Raw genomic sequence first — 15,982 nt, 5'->3', positions numbered from 1 at the left:
CGTGGTTGTCAAATGAGAGATTGCTATCAACTTGGGTCCCCAGGTCCCTAATTACTTCTTCTGTACTTAATGGATTACCACCTATGTGGTAATTTGTGGGCACTTTGTTTTTGCCAAAGGGGATGACTATACACTTTTTGGCGTTTAGCTTGAAGCCATGGCTCTGGCACCAGTTGTCTGTTTCTATGAGGCCCTTTTGGAGGATGCTTGTGTCGGCTGGAGAGTCGATTATGGCGCCCAGTTTGCAGTCATCTGCGAACTTGGTCAGCCACAGTCCTTCCGTGTTGGCCTGTACCTCCGAGAAATATATACCGAACAAGAGAGGTCCCAGGACTGAGCCTTGTGGGACACCATGTGTAACTGGTTTGGAGTCTGACATGGCTCCAGCAATTCTAACCATGTGGGTTCTGTCCTTGAGCCAGTTTGCAATCCATCTAGTGACATAGGGGTTTATATTTAAGCTGGTGAGCTTATCTATAATGCCCGAGTGGGGTATTGTATCGAAGGCTTTTGTGAGGTCCAGGTAGGCTGTGTGGACCACCTTCCCCTCGTCAATGGCCTTGGTGACTGTTTCAAAGAAATCAACCACGTTTAAGAGGCAGGATCTGCCCTTAACAAAGCCAACTGGGTAGGATCCAGTGTTTGTAGGTCCCCAATATCTTTATTTATGAGGTCCATGATGATCCTTTCCATAGCTTTGCAGACCAAGCTAGTCAGGCTTATGGGGCGATAGTTTCCAGGATCCGTTGAGGCACCACCTTTATGGAGAGGGACCACTGCTGCTGTATGCCACTCTTTGCGCACATATCCTGTAGTAAGGCTGAGATTGAACAGTAGTTTTATGTTTGGGTTTAGCTCTTAGGTTCATAGGTTCATACTAGGCTATCTGCCCGAGGGCATTTACAAGCCTAGCCCATAGTTTTGTGGCTTACGCCACCCCTTTAGTATGGGGAACTTCTTGGAGTTCATGTAGGACGCAGCCCGGGACACCATCTGGTCCCATTGATGCTGTGTTTTTTGCTTTGGAGAGGGCGGCTCTTACCTGAGCATCTGAGATGTCAGGGGGGCAGCACTCTGCTGGGATAGATATTTGCCCTTTTGGTGGGGAGGGGGAGGGAGAAGTTTGCGCTGAACCTGTCAGCTAGGATGTTGGCTATGTCTGTGGGTTCGGTGTATTTTTTGTCATTTTGGACTAATTCTGAGCATATCTGGGAATTACCACCCAGGTTCCTAACATAACTAAAGAAAGCCTTGTGATTATCCTTAGTGTCCTGTGCAATTTTTCTCTCGAAGCTGGCCTTAGACAATTTTATGTGTGCCCGTAGTTTTTTGCTAATACTGATCAGTGATGCCTTCCCTTTTTTGGGATTTTGCTCTATCATTTAGTAGCTTCCTCCTTCTATTGTATAGTTTGTTTATGGCTGGGGTCCACCAGACAGGACGTCTGCCTTTGGAGGATTGGGTCTTGGTTTTATTTGGGATCGCATGATCAATGCATTCCTGAAGGTGTTCATAGAATGCGTTTATAAAGGATTCTGCGGTCTGGGCCGTATTTCCCACAGGCCCGGGGGCTTTTAAGGATTCCACCTCAGTTTTGAGGAGTGTGAAATTTGCTTTAGAGAAGTTTTTCACTGTAGTTTTCTGGGCAGGGGGTGGGGTCGGGATGTGAATATCCAGTGAGATTAGTTTATGGTCTGATCTTACCAGTGAGGGATACACTTCTGGTCTGGAGCATAGAGTCCCCATGTTGGTGATGATCAGGTCCAGTATGTTTTCCCCTCTTGTGGGAGTGGTAACAAGTTGTTCCATAGCATTTGAGTTTATAAATTCTAGGAACCTTTGGGCTAGGGTGTTGGAGCTAGAGTAATGCTCCCAGTCTATGTTTGGGTAGTTGAAGTTGCCCAATATAATGGTGTTTGGAAAGACCTTCATATTTTCCAGTGTTCTCAGGAAGGCCGAGTGGGGTTCCTGGGTTTGGGAGGGTGGTCTGTAGCAGGCTATAAACTGGAAGGCAGTTTTACCCACTGTTAGTTGCACATGGATAGTCTCTGATACTTCGTGCTTTGCCACCAACCTGGAGGTGTGGGTATCTTTGATGAATATCGATACTCCCCCTCCTTTTGTGGTTCAGTCCAAGTTTTGGGGCTGAAAAGCATGGTATGAGGTATAACCTGGTAGTGCTGGGGTGCTTTCGGGAGTCCTGAACCAGGTTTCTGTTACTGCACAGATATCGATGTTCTCCATGCTAAGGAGAGTTTCGAAAAGTGCATCTTGAGGTTTAGACTTCTTGCGTTGAGTAGCATTACTCTTAGTTTCTTATCCCTTGTGATACCTATGGAGGTGGGTTTGTCTTTTGAGCCTTGCCTAAAAAAGGCACTATGGGGGTAGCAAGAGCCTTTGGCTATTGTCTTTTGAGCCTTGCCTAAACAAGGCACTATGGGGGTAGCAAGAGCCTTTGACTTGGCTAATAAAAACTGTACATCTATATCTATTTATCTATATATATATATATATATATATATATATATATATATATATATATATATTTGTGTGTGTTTGTATATATATATATATATATATACAGAAAATGAATAAACCAAAGGCTACAGTACTCAAAGAACAGCACTGTAGAACACATGCATATATCTCAGAAATAACCACTGCAATCACCACAGCTCCAAGCATAAAAAAAATTATTCTGTAGATATACAACTAAAACGTATAAAAACAAAAAAGAGAATGAACTAAAATTCTGAGCTGGTAATATGCTGCTTCCTTTGCCCAGGGTACAGAGTTTTATCCCTTCCATCTTTATTTGCCTACACTTTGACTGAACAAGTCACTTAACCAGACAGTGCTCCCAGGTTTCCCCGAAGGAGGAAGTTGCGTCCATTAAGTTTACCTTATCATCACATAGGTAGATTGAATAGAAATGTCTAATAGATGTGTGTGTGTGTTGGATTCAGAAAGAAGCTGAGGGGATTCTACGTCAAAAATGAAGGCACTTGGAAGATAGTGGAAGAAGACTGGGAAAGGGAAGGATACAAGGAGGAAGTCATAATCCCAAATAAGAACAAGGAAGAGTTGCTTGAGAAAACAGTTTATCTCTTACAGTTTATAAAGAGCTGTAAGTCAAGTGAGGTTTATGTATGGTGAAGTGTGATTGTAAAATTCACTGCTGTGTGCCAAACATTCAGAAGTGATGATAGTTGTAGGGGTTGGAAGTCCTTAAGTTTAAGTTGTGAAGACTGGAGTAAAGATATTCAGTAAGGGATTGAGATGGGCTTTAAACCCCACTTCAGCCAAGTGAGACATCATAAATGTATTTTTGATTTAGTCTAGAGAGTTCAGCGCATTTACGGAAAATGCATTAGATGCTGGAAATTTAAGTGAAGGATTGAGGAAAGGATTTAGACTAACAAAGTCATTTTGTATGCTTGAATTATAGTAATTGTGAATCATAAGGAAAATGCTAGCAAACATCTAGCTATTTGCAAGAAGTAAGGGTGGTATTGATAAGATTTCAAAGAAAAGCTATGGGAGCACAGACTTGTGACTGAGTGAAACTAGTGAGAAAGCCTATTTTCTTTTCCAAAAGTTAGAACTATACATAATCAGAAAAAAATGTGTTGGATAGTTGATATGAATATGGATGATAAAATGCAAAAACATGTAGTGACATAACTGTATGTATGGAAAACATGAGAACTCTGTAAAGTAAAACAAAAGAAATTTATGTATTGCAGTTGGGTAGTGAAAATTGTAGCAGACCACATTTTACTCCTGTTTTATACTAAAAGAAAGTGAAGAAATGTATAATGCAGAATGGGTTAACTGTGTTCTATTAAGTATTGTAACTGGGACTGAGAGATAAAAAAGGGTATTAGAAATTGAATGCTAACTAGTTAAAAGACTAGGGATAAGATTCATGAATACCTTATTCCTGGCAGTTATGGTCCTACTCCAAGCTTGAGACAGGCCTCATGAGTATCTAATGCAGCTTCACACCGTTCAGGGAACTAACTTCCCAGGATTTCCTCTACCACTGCTGGGCTAAAGGTAGGGAAAAGTGCACTTGGCTATAAGCAGTAGAAGAAAGTTTGAGATTCACTGATATCAACTCTGATGATGAAATGTCTGGCAGAATACACCAGCCAAACCTAGAGTACAGACTTTCCACATAGTGCTGTCATCCCCTTCAGTCATCTGTCCCTTCTGGGATACCCACCCCACCCCAGCTCTCCCTTACTATTTTCAGTGATAATTTGAACTCTTGTCTCCCCCTTGCTGCATATGCTCAAAGTAGTTTAAAATCCATCTCTGCCTGTTTACTAGGTGAGCCTCCATAGTCCCTTGTATATCTATCTGGTAATTTGTCTCCATCTGTCCTTTCTGTATTTTCCCTGATCAGTGCCCATGTCTACTCACCCTCTCCCATCCTGCCAACTCTGTATCTTAGGTCTTTTTGTTATTTTCTGCTTGTCAGATTGATGTGTAGTGTTCACCCTTACAGGCGCACAGTGTTAGCAGTTTAGCTGTCTGCTTCCCCTACCATATGCATACTAAACCCCCAATCTCCTCACTGCACATACCCACTTTCAGGGTTTTAGCACCCAGCCTCCTCATTAACTATACATTGCCAGCATATGGAGCATAACATTCTCACATTTGTATTTGATTTTGTCTTATTTTCAGTTTGGTGAGCAAGGTAAATTATAGATTCAAAGGGTCTATATTATATGAACAAAGTTTTATAACTTCAAATACCATATGATCGTAACCATATGTTCAAAGTTATAAAACTTCGAATAGTCTAAAAAAAAAAAAAAAGTAGCCTAATGGGTTAAAGCAGGGGGGCAAGCCCCCTTGCATGCCCCACGTGGGGTGCTGTGCCTCCCCCACCCCCTGCTGTTTAAATATATCAACTCTTGTTCTTTCCTTTACCGCATTATAGTGTGGTCTCTGAGTTGGTATATTTAAAGAGCGGGGGGTGTGAGGGGTGCAGGGGGGCTTGCCCCCTGCCTACAACCCTTAGTTTAGGGTTTATTATTTTATTTATTTATTTTTTAACTATTCGAAGTTTTATAACTTCGACCATATGGTGTAGATCATATGGTATTCAAAGTTATAAAACCTTGTACATATAATATAGACCCAGATTCAAATGGACTATTTTCAGGCCAGTCTGTTCATTACAAATCAAGAAGTGTAGGTACAGCAAATATTAAAATAAGGCAGTAACATATTACTGTTCCACTTGTGTGTATGGAGGTTACAAAACAGCAGGGGTTCTATAGTAAGATGGTTTGATATATAGAGCTGATTTGTTATGTCTGACGGAGTTGAATAAAAGACTGAAAAGACTGTGGTCAGCTATGTCAAAGGAAATAAATAATTGAACCCTTTCGATTACCTTTGTCCATGTTTTATGTAATATCATCTGTGATAGTGTACAGGATAGTCATAGTATTTCTGCCAGATCAAAATCAATGCTGGTACCTGGATAATGTTTAAATCTGATGTTGTTAATCTTCGTTCATTCCTTACTGATGGGTTATTGGTTCCGTGCTCGGAACTGAGCCGGCCAATACCAAGCTCGTGTCGGCCAGAAATTCTCGAACCAATGTCCAACCCAGAATGCTCTGCTCCCTGTTACCTCAGATCTCGTTTGCCACGTTGCTGAACAGCCGTGTCAAGCCGCTCTCTCAGCTAAGTGTCTAAAGTTTTGACAGTTTGTATATTATTACTCAAATTTTTTTTCTCAAAAGTTTATTTTAATATCTTCCTACCCTTTCGCACACTTTCGATTCTCTCCCTTTTCGTCTTTTCCCTTTATTACCCTCTTTTCTTACCTTGTGGTAATTCTCCATTACCATCCTTGGTAATCCTTCCTTTTCTCTTTTACCCTTTTTCTTGGGTAGCCGTTATTCTTCCTTTTGCTACTGTGCTTCTCTAGAACAACTATGTCGGATAAGAAAAGTTCCGTTGGTTTCAAGCAGTGCAAGGATTGTGGCCGTAAGTTACTGATTTCCGATGGCCATGACTTGTGTTTACTGTCTTAATGTCTGTCACTTGACTGTAGATCCTCCGTGTGGGATTTGTAAAAATTCCTCTACCAGGACTTTCAATGAGAGGAAGAATAAGTTAATTTTGAAAGGTCTCCTCAAGTCTCCTTTCTCTGAGGCTATTTCTGGGTCGGAGGGCTTACCCCCTCCTGTTAAACCCCACAAGAGATGTTCTTCCTCTTCATCGAAAGTCACTCCCTTCTTTTCCCTCTGGAAATCGTAGGGAGCCGACTCATAAGAAGGTGAAATTGATTACTACTCTGGTGCTGCCACCTTTGACCCTGTCTGTTCCAGGCTCGGCACCGCCCCAAAATGATCCTGACTACAGCCATGTCTCCTTTATCGATATTGGCACCAGAGTTCCCAGTGCAGTCAACTATGGTTCCGACAGTTCTGTCACAACCCCAAACGGCATCGTCAATGCAGGTTCATTCCCCTTCGGCACTGTTGGTACAGTCTCCTTTGGCTCCAAGTGTGACTCTTCTGTACTCCACGGCGCAGACTTTTTTGGCACGGACATGTACTTTGGTGCAGTCCTTCTTGACACCATCTGTATTGCTGGTGCAGACACTTTCCACTACGGCACCGTATCCTTCGGGGCAGACACCTTCAACTACTACAGAGCGGACAGAGTCAGCGCAGACTTTTCCACACCATTTACTTCTGTGCAGACTTCCTCGGCTCCGAACTCTGCACCTGTTGAATTAACAAGGACGAAATATTCCCCTTCACTGGATCCTTTTGCAACCAGTCAATATAGTCTTTTCCTGTAAAGGCCAGAATCGCCATCAGCCTTCTCCATGAGGTCAACCAAGAGTCTTTCTGAGCAAGATGTGTTGCAGCTTGTTGACCAGTTGCTTGTGGCCAGAGGTCTCTCTCAACCGTCAAAGTCCACATTCCCTCATTCAGGTGAGCGTATTTTGCCTCAAATCCCAATGTATACTCCTCCTTCAACTTCCACTCAAGTTTCGAAGCCTGTTACTCCGACAGCAGCTTCCCTCCCTCCGACTCCAGTAGTGGCTCTCACTTTGGAACTAGAGTCGTCCTTGTGGCCTTCGGTGCACTGGGCATTGGGCTTCTCTCAGGCCAGTGGCTGTGCCATTAGGGAGGGCATTCCTGGCATCTTCCAGGGATGCTCTCTGTCTTACAGCTCATGGTCCTCTTGAGACTCCTGGTCTGGGGGCAGGGTGTGACCCCGGTTCCGAGATTGTCATGCTTGGTTGTGAGTTCCCATCCCTCCTTGGGCGGGCCAGCCTTCCAGGTCATGGAGAGGGAGCTTACCTCCACTGGCAAAGCTCATTTGTCTGAGTCCTCTCCCCCCTCTGTGCCGCAACTGACACAAGCTTCAACTACCGGGCACAAGAGCCTCAGGTCTCTCCTCATCAGGAGACCCCCTCTTTGCAGTCTTCCCCAGAACCTACCACTGAGGAAGCACCCCGCAAAGCATTGTGTAAGAGGAAACACATGGACTCCACTGAGGAGTCATTGACTGAAGATACAGATTTTGATGATGGGGAAGGGTCCCCACGGTCACCCTCTGATGAGGTGTCCTTTGGTGACATCCTTGAGATCGTTGGGCAGAGGGGTGACTGGAAGCCCTCTAATCCTTCTTCTGAGAAATCCGTATTCCTGCAGGCTTTTTGTGCCTGGCCCCCTACCTCCTGGGTCACCCTGCCTGCCGATGAGCTCATCCAGCTCATCGTGCCGCATGCCTGGAAAGCTTCTGATACCATGGAAGCGATACCGAAGAGGCCAGATAAAATATCACCCCCCCCCCGCTAAACACCCCCCACTGGTCACGTGGTCTTCCAGTAGATGCTATGGTGGTGGCAGCTGCTACTAAGAAGGATTTGGCAGAAGAGAGCCTAACTGTCCATCTGCCCAACAAGGAGTCCCGGGCGACTGACAGATTAGGGAAGCTTGTGTTTGGTTTATCGACCTTCGCCGTAAGGTCTTTGAATCATTTGGCACATTTTATCAGGCTTCAGCGAGATCTTATCAACCAGCTGTCTGAAACCTTGACAGGAGCTATTTCTGACTAAGTCTGTGATAATGTGGCTTCTCAGCCACCCTAGAGTCCATTTCCAACTCTTCCATACATCTTATTTCTCACGCAATGGAAGGGCGGCAGGGGCTGGTATAGTCGCCAGACGACATTCTTGGATGCGCCTTTGTAACTTTGCGGACTCCTTTAAGGCTTCCTTCATGAATGCCCCCAAAGAGGCCGCCTCTTTGTTTGGCCCTAAAGTCAAGGATATGCTGGCACGGTGAGAACAAGATGGCAAGACCTTGTCTGCCTTCGGTGTCAGACACTCCACTCCTCAGCGATTCTATTCCAGAAATCAGAGGAGCAGAAAGATCTGGGACAAGAAATCACAGGATTCTTTCCGGGATGTACATACTGAGTTTCCCCCTAGAGGCAGAGGGAGAATCTCCAACGGAAGATGCCCTTTTCGGGGCAGAGGAGATCTGTGAAACCAGGGTTCCAGAGATTCTTTCTCTGCCCAACTCTGTCTGTGCTCCTGAAGCTTTGCCCGACTGCTCACCTCTGGAAGCGGTCGAGGGGCGTTTCTCCTTGTACCCAGCTGCCTGGCAAAAGACAACAACTGACTCTTGGGTACAGTGGATTATATCCAGAGGCTAGCACATCCCCTTCCACCTTTGCCCAGTCTCATCAAGAGTGTTACCCGACGTTCCACCCAGTCAATGGGAAACAGCAGCACGCGAAATCAAAAAGCTGCTACAAAAAAAGTCATCCAGACAGTCCTTCCAGACCAGATAGGATCCGGATTTTACTCGAGGTTCTTTTTAGTTCCAAAAAAGACAGGGGACTGGAGACCAATTCTGGATCTCAGTACACTAAACAAATTTGTAAAAACAGAGAAATTCTGGATGGTCACGGTTCAGTCTATCCTTCCTATTTTGGAAGATGATTGGATGTGCTCTGTAGATCTTAAAGATGCGTATTACCACATAAAAATGGACAAACGCTCAAGCAGATACCTCCGCTTCCGTATAGGAGCCAGTCACTACCAGTTTTGAGCCCTGCCCTTCGGTCTCTCTCTGCAGCCCCCAGAGTGTTCACAAAATGCATGGCAGTGGTTATCGCTCACTTGCGACTTCAAGGATTCCAGGCATTTCCATATCTAGATGACTGGCTCCTTACCGCCCCCACCAAATGTTTACTGGAAGAAGTCCTGTAATATACTCTCTTAACAGCTTGAAATCTGGGAATCACTATAAACTGGGAGAAATCCAACACAACCCCAACTCAGTCTTTGGAATTTATAGAGGTACTGTTGGACACGAGAAATTGCACAGCATCCCTTCCAGAGCACAGACTTCAGAGAATAAGACATAAGACAAGTTCAACCGCTGCTCTGTCACCACAAATCCCTAGCTCGATCTGTACTTCAGCTATTTGGTTCAATGGCAGCTTCGATTACCATTGTGCCTATAGCCAGATTCCACATGAGACTTCTTCAATGGCTACTTCTTACTCAGTGGTATCCTCTTCAACATCCCTTGTCTTTTCAAATAAGTGTAACTCAGAGATGCAAGCAAGATTTACTCTGGTGGACGTCTCAAAATTGCCAACAATGGTCTCACCCTTTCAACCCCCATCAACCAATAGCCATGGTGACCACGGACGCCTCCCTGATGGGGTGGGGGTGGGGGACTGTGTCAGGGAAACTCCATCAAAGGCACCTGGTCGGAGTCAGAGGCCCTTTTGCATATCAGTGTCCTGGAACTGAGGGTGGTGGTTCTAGCTTTGCAAGCATTTCACTCCATCCTTCCGTCAAGGACTACTGCAATCCAGTCAGACAACATGTCAGTGGTCTGGTAAATGAGCAAACAAGGAGGCACCAGATCTTATCTGTTATGCTGAGAGGCCTTGAGAATATGGCAGTGGGCGATAGCTCACAACCGCTTTCTGATTGCAATGTGCATTCCTGGGAGCTCCAACGTGATAGCGGACAAATTGAGCAGGTGCATTCTACAGCCTCACAAGTGGTCCCTTAATTCTCGGATAGTGGCAAAAATCTTCAACCACTGGGGCCAGCCTTGCTGCGACCTATTTGCCTCCCCAACCAACTACAACTGCAGCAACTACTTTGCCCTGATCCCCCCTCGGGGACAGTCACCAAGGGATGCTCTAGTCCACGCTTGGCCTCGGGTCTTCTTTATGCCTATCTTCCTCTCCCCCTCATCTCTCAATTTCTAAAGAAAGCACGACAGTTGAAGAGCTAAGTGATCCTCATTGCTCCATATTGGCCTTGACAAGTCTGGTTCCCCTTCCTCTGGCCTTAGCTGCTAAATCAACCGTGGATCCTCCATCCATCCCCAACGTTGATCTCCCATCCACAGGGTCTGATTCACCCCAGTCTAACAACCCCGAAACTGACAACTTGGTTTCTCCAATTCCTATGATTGCCAGGCATGAAAACCTTTCGTCCCCTGTTCGCGATATTCTTATTGCATCTCATAAATCGTCCACCAGACTAATCTATCTTAGCAAATGGAAGAGGTTCTCTTTATGGGCAGCAGATAAGCAATTAGACCCCTTGTCAGCCCCGGTCTCGGTGGTCTTGGATTATTTATCACATCTTTTCCACTCTGGGGTGTCTGCCTCTACCATCCGTGTACATTTAGCTGCCATCTCAAATCTTCATATTGGTTTTCAAGATTCTTCACTTATGTCACACACACTCTGTAAAACGTTCTTGAAAGGGGTTATCCACCTAAAACCTCCCTTTAAAGAACCTGTACAACTGTGGGATTTGGCTTTGTTTCTGCAAGCTTTAACAGCTCCACCCTTTGAACCTGTGTCGTCTTGTGATGTAAGATATCTCTCGTGGAAAACTTTGTTTCTGATTGCAATGACATCAGTCAGGTGATTGTCAGAACTTCAGGCCTTATGCATCAAACCTCCCTATCTTGTATTCCATAAGGATAGGGTATCACTGAGGGCCAATTGTACCTTTTTACCAAAAGTGGTGTCAGAGCGATCTATCAACCAGCCTAGTGATCTCCCAGTGTTCTTTCCTAACCATTCTAACAAGGGAGAGTATTGCCTGCACTCCTTGGATGTTCATAGACAAATATGATTTTACCTGAACAGAACAAACTCTATTAACTTGCAAACTCGATCTGAGGTAACAGGGAGCAGAGCATTCTGGGTAGGACCTTGGCTTCGAGAGTTTTTGGCTGACGCAAGCTTGATATTGGCCGGCTTGGTTCCGAGGACAGAACTGATAACTTATCAGTAATGACCGAACGATCAACAACACAGATGGAACGTTATGGTAAGACATAACTTCTTTTTTTGTATGTGGTTGACTAGCTGTGAGTACCATTATTTTTTTTTCCTTAGAAATTCACCTAATGTGAGGTGAAATGAGCTGCACTTAGAGAAGTAAGTTTGGGTACTTTTAGGAGTAGATTTATTAGTGCTTATACATACATAACACACACACACGCGCATATATATTTTTGGTCTCTTCCTTGTAAAAGTTGTGGTTTTCTGGCAAATACTGAGGATTGAAGTCAGCAAATAATTACATACATATAATTTTCAGATTTCATATCCTTCAGAAAGTCCATGCTAACACAAATCTTGTTATTTTAGCAACTATTTTAAGTTTATAAGAGCAATGTTTAAAAATTGTCTTTATTTTTGGACCTTTGTTCTCTCATTGTTTTAGGCTTTGTTCAGATTTCTTGAACTAAGAAGTTGATAGATATATGTGCATATGTGCACACATTCTGCAATAAACCAGCATTCTCTTTAGAAAAAGCATTTAAAATGTTGCTTCCATTGGCTGCTATAGTAAGCTTTGGCTTCCCTGCCACCCTGTAGTGGATTAAAGCAGGTTAATGTAAAATGAAAGGATAGATAATAAAAACTAGCATGAGTGATGGATGTAGCTCAAAAGAAAACTTTGACTCAAATCATGGAGAATTGTCTCAGCATTTGTGATGGAAGAGATGAGAATCAGCTGGCTAAACCACTTGAAAGATGCTTGGTAACCCAGTTATGTGAGTGTCATGGGAAAAGCATGACAAGGAATCAAAGTCAAGAAAAAGGTAACCTCTTTAAATCACACTTATTTAAAAAGCATTATCTGTTGGAATCCAAAGGAAAAATTCTATGCACAGATGGTATGCTTTGCTGTCACATTGCTTGCTTCCTTCGGAACTTTGCTTAATTTTAATTTACTAGGGAACTGGAACCAAGTTTTATGAGCATTTTTACTTATAATGGACATATTGCTATCCTGTGACTTTTAGGACAATACATTTTTTTTTCTAAAAATCCACCCTACATGTATCCTTTCTAAGTATAATTTTATAACTGTTTATTAAGCATGCATATTATATGAAGTAGCAAGCTTGCTGATTTTAGACTACGTTAGAAATTAGTTTATCACTACAAATAACACTGTAAGTTATTGCAAGCAAGACAAAAATAAAACTTTGAGCTTTTTTCAAAATTTTTGGAAACAACCAGTATTTAGACTTTTTGTGTTCTGACTTTAAAAGAACAAAATAGAAATGTAACATTCAGAAAAGGTGTATGGTTCTGTTTTCAAGAACTTAAACAAAGACGAGTCCTGTTCGTTTTTTTTCCCTTGCATGGATTGGACTGTTAAAACAATTCAAATTTCTTGTCCTCTGCCTTCTCAGTATGTTGGAAGATGTCGAATATTTTATTTAATGCTATATTGTGCTATCTGAGTAAAAGATAAGCTCCCGTAACACCTTTAATGCTGTACTGGCAGTCAGCAACTGCACTAGTTAGAGTTAACATCATGCTTTCAAATTTGTTCTTCCAGAGCACTACCACCTATACCAAGATTTATTGCAGGTTCATTGGCAGGCATAACTGCTACTATGTTGACTTATCCACTGGATTTGGTACGTGCACGGATGGCTGTAACACCCAAAGAAATGTAAGTAACCAGCATAAGAAATGGTACATAATAGCTTTGGGGCATTGCCAGCTAACATTAAATTGTACTTGATGAATCTGGAGTAGTGTTTCTAAAATTCTTTTTTGTAGAGTTTACTATAGTGAGCCATTTCAAGCTGTGTAAAATATACTGAGCCTTACTTCTGAAAATGGGGGGGAAAACTTATCTTATCCTAGAAGTAGCTATAAATACTACTAGCAAGTCTTTCCTTGAGTTTTGTTATTTTCTTTTCACTCCCAAGGCATTACTACTCCTGCTTACAGTACTTTCATAGATAAGGACTCATTTAAACTACATGATAGAAAAACTCAACAACTTCCATCATTTGAGCTAGTTGAATTACTGGAATTATTTTATTTGTTTGTATTTTGTTGACTGGGTTTGCCATATAAGGGGAGGTTTTGGTTTGTTTATGGTATTTTGAGAGGTTCTCCATCTCTAGAAGTCCATCTAGGACTCTCGTACTAGTATTGCTTGTGATGTGATTCATCTAGCTGTCGCTTTACTTTGTGTAAAGTTCCATTTTATATACAGCAGCACCTGCATGCTCATAAAATGATAACTTAATGTCTTTAACATTTCCATGATAGTTTTGCTTATTTCTTCTATGAATCATGTGGCTTCACGATTATAATTCAGATTTGTTGAGCAGAGTTTTACTTTTTTTTTTTTTTTTTTTTTTTTTTTTATCTTTGGAGTAATAGTCTACTATGGTTAAGTGAGGGGAATAAAAACATCAAGGCCAGCTATAATGTACAGATGAGAGTATAAATGTTTAATCCATATGGGAGGGTAAAGGGCTCCCTATTGAAATGATGATGTTCAAAATGTCAGGTGCTGACCAGCCACCCCCCCCCCAAAAGGCTGAAAACCCAGGAAAAGAACAAATCTCGAAGATTGATGTTCTCCTTTAAACTTATTTGCAGGAAGGCAAGCCCCCCCCCCCACCCCGAACTTGTGTGTGTATGTATATATGTGGGTCTACTTTGTTTCGTTGAATCTCATTTCACTGAATTTCATTTCACCTCGACCACTTCGCTGAAAACTGAAATTACTGAAAACTCATTTCACTGAATCTCATTTCACTGAACTGCAGTTAGTATATATGGCAACTGTGTACAGTACTTTAAGACAAGTAAAAGGTATATGCCCTTTTCCCCACTGTAGTGCGATCCTGGAGTTAGTATATACAGTTAGGGGGGCACAGCCCCATAATTAGTTTGAGTACATATTGTGTTCTGGAGAGAGTTAAGTCATTGGTGTAACTATGCATGTCTATTGTTTAAAATGTATTGTTTTGAAGATTTTGGTAAAATAGAATATAAAACAAACAGTGTGTGTGCGCGTGCGTGCATGTGTCTGTATGTGTGTGCATGTATTATATATATATATATATATATATATATATATATATATATATATATATATATATATGGGTCTTCTTTAGAATTTCGAATCTTAAAACTTCGAAACCCATATGATCGAAGACCATATGTTCAAAGTTTTAAAACTTCGAAATTCTGAACAGGGGTCGGCATGCAGTGCGGACCGGGAGATTTCCCTTGTCCTCGCTGTAGTGCGATCTCTGAGTTGGTATATTAAATGTGTGGGGGTGCGGGGGGGGGCCTTCCCCCTGCTATACACAGTTTATGTTTTGTTGTTTGTGTTTTGCAGATCTGCTGCACATTTTCATGTATTCAGATGTTCGATCATATGGTCTTGGCCATATGGAATTCGAACATTTGAACATTCGATCATGTGAAGTAGACCCATATATATATATATATATACATATATAATATATACACATATAGATATAGATATGTGTGTGTGTGTGTTTGTGTGTGTGTTTGTGTTTGTGTGTTTGTGTGTGTGTTTGTGTGTGTGTGTGTGTGTGTGTGTGTGTGTGTGTGTGTGTGTGTGTGTGTGTGTGTGTGTGTGTGTGTGTGTGTGTGTGTGTGTGTGTGTGTGTGTGTGTGTGTGTGCCAACTCTGAGATAATCATACCTTGGAGAAAAGGGAATATTCCAGGAAATGTCCCATCTTGGACTTAGTATATGCAAGTCCTGTTTTTCAGCCATTCAGTCTCTGTGTTTTGGGATTCACTGTAGCAGCCACAATATTACAAATTTTTACTAGGTAGAATTATTGGAATAATTTATGTAATATATATTTCCCATTGTCTTCAACCATCCTTTTCAGTAAAAAAAATAAATAAATAGAAGACGACCCTTATTAACCAGAGTGGAAATCATTTAGCATAATCTCAGAAGTCCAGTCCAACACGAAGGGACTCTGGCTGACAAAGTTTGCAGACGATTGCAAGTTGGGAGCCATTATTAACTCCCAAGTGATGTTGACATCCTGCAGAAATGCCTCACTGAGACCAATGACTGATGTCAGAACCATGGCCTTAAGCTCAGTTCCAAAAAATGTGTCATCATCCCCTTTGGGAAAAACCCAGTTCCCATGAACTACCACATCTATGGTAGTCCACTGAACACAGAAGGCAGTATAAGAGATCTGGGAACACAGGTTGACGGCAGCCTTTCTTTTGACCACCACACTGCCACTGTGGTCAGAAAGTCCTTCTCTGTGGCACATCACATTACTAAGGGTTTTGCATTCAGGAAGAAAGAGGTCATTGTCTCCCTCTGCTCTTCCCTCATTAGGCCAATCATAGAGTACAATGCCCCATTTGGCATGTACCTCACTAGACACCTGCAACAACTGGAGGGGCCGCAAAAGTACCTCACAAAGAGGAAACTAGGCCTTAGACACTTGTCCTATATGGACAGACTCAAAAAACTCCATCTATTCTCTATCTCATATCACCTACTTAGAGGCAATCTTTGCTTAACTTACAAAGCCATGTCTGATCCCGCTCTGTTAGAAATGCTACATCTAAAGAAATCCCAATCCCTCCGCACCACATGCTCCAGAG

At 42.5% G+C, this 15,982-nt stretch overlaps 1 protein-coding gene across 3 annotated transcripts in view; it reads left to right on the top strand.

Moving 5' to 3' along the window:
• SLC25A42 (solute carrier family 25 member 42) overlaps nt 1-15,982 on the top strand; it is a 420,552-nt gene that overhangs the window by 264,012 nt on the left and 140,558 nt on the right. For 2 of the 3 annotated variants that reach the window (XM_044053931.1, XM_044053930.1), the window contains exon 6: nt 12,902-13,018. The exons of the other annotated variant lie outside the window; for it this stretch is intronic. In XM_044053931.1, the coding sequence (XP_043909866.1) occupies nt 12,902-13,018 (117 nt within the window). The remainder of the gene's footprint in view (nt 1-12,901; nt 13,019-15,982) is intronic. 3 annotated transcript variants of the gene reach the window in all.

This window comes from Protopterus annectens, chromosome 13.part0 (genome assembly GCF_019279795.1).
Source record: "Protopterus annectens isolate FY-2018-M chromosome 13.part0, PAN1.0, whole genome shotgun sequence".
Classification (NCBI taxonomy): domain Eukaryota; kingdom Metazoa; phylum Chordata; order Ceratodontiformes; family Protopteridae; genus Protopterus; species Protopterus annectens.
This window is presented reverse-complemented; position numbering and strand designations above follow the sequence as displayed.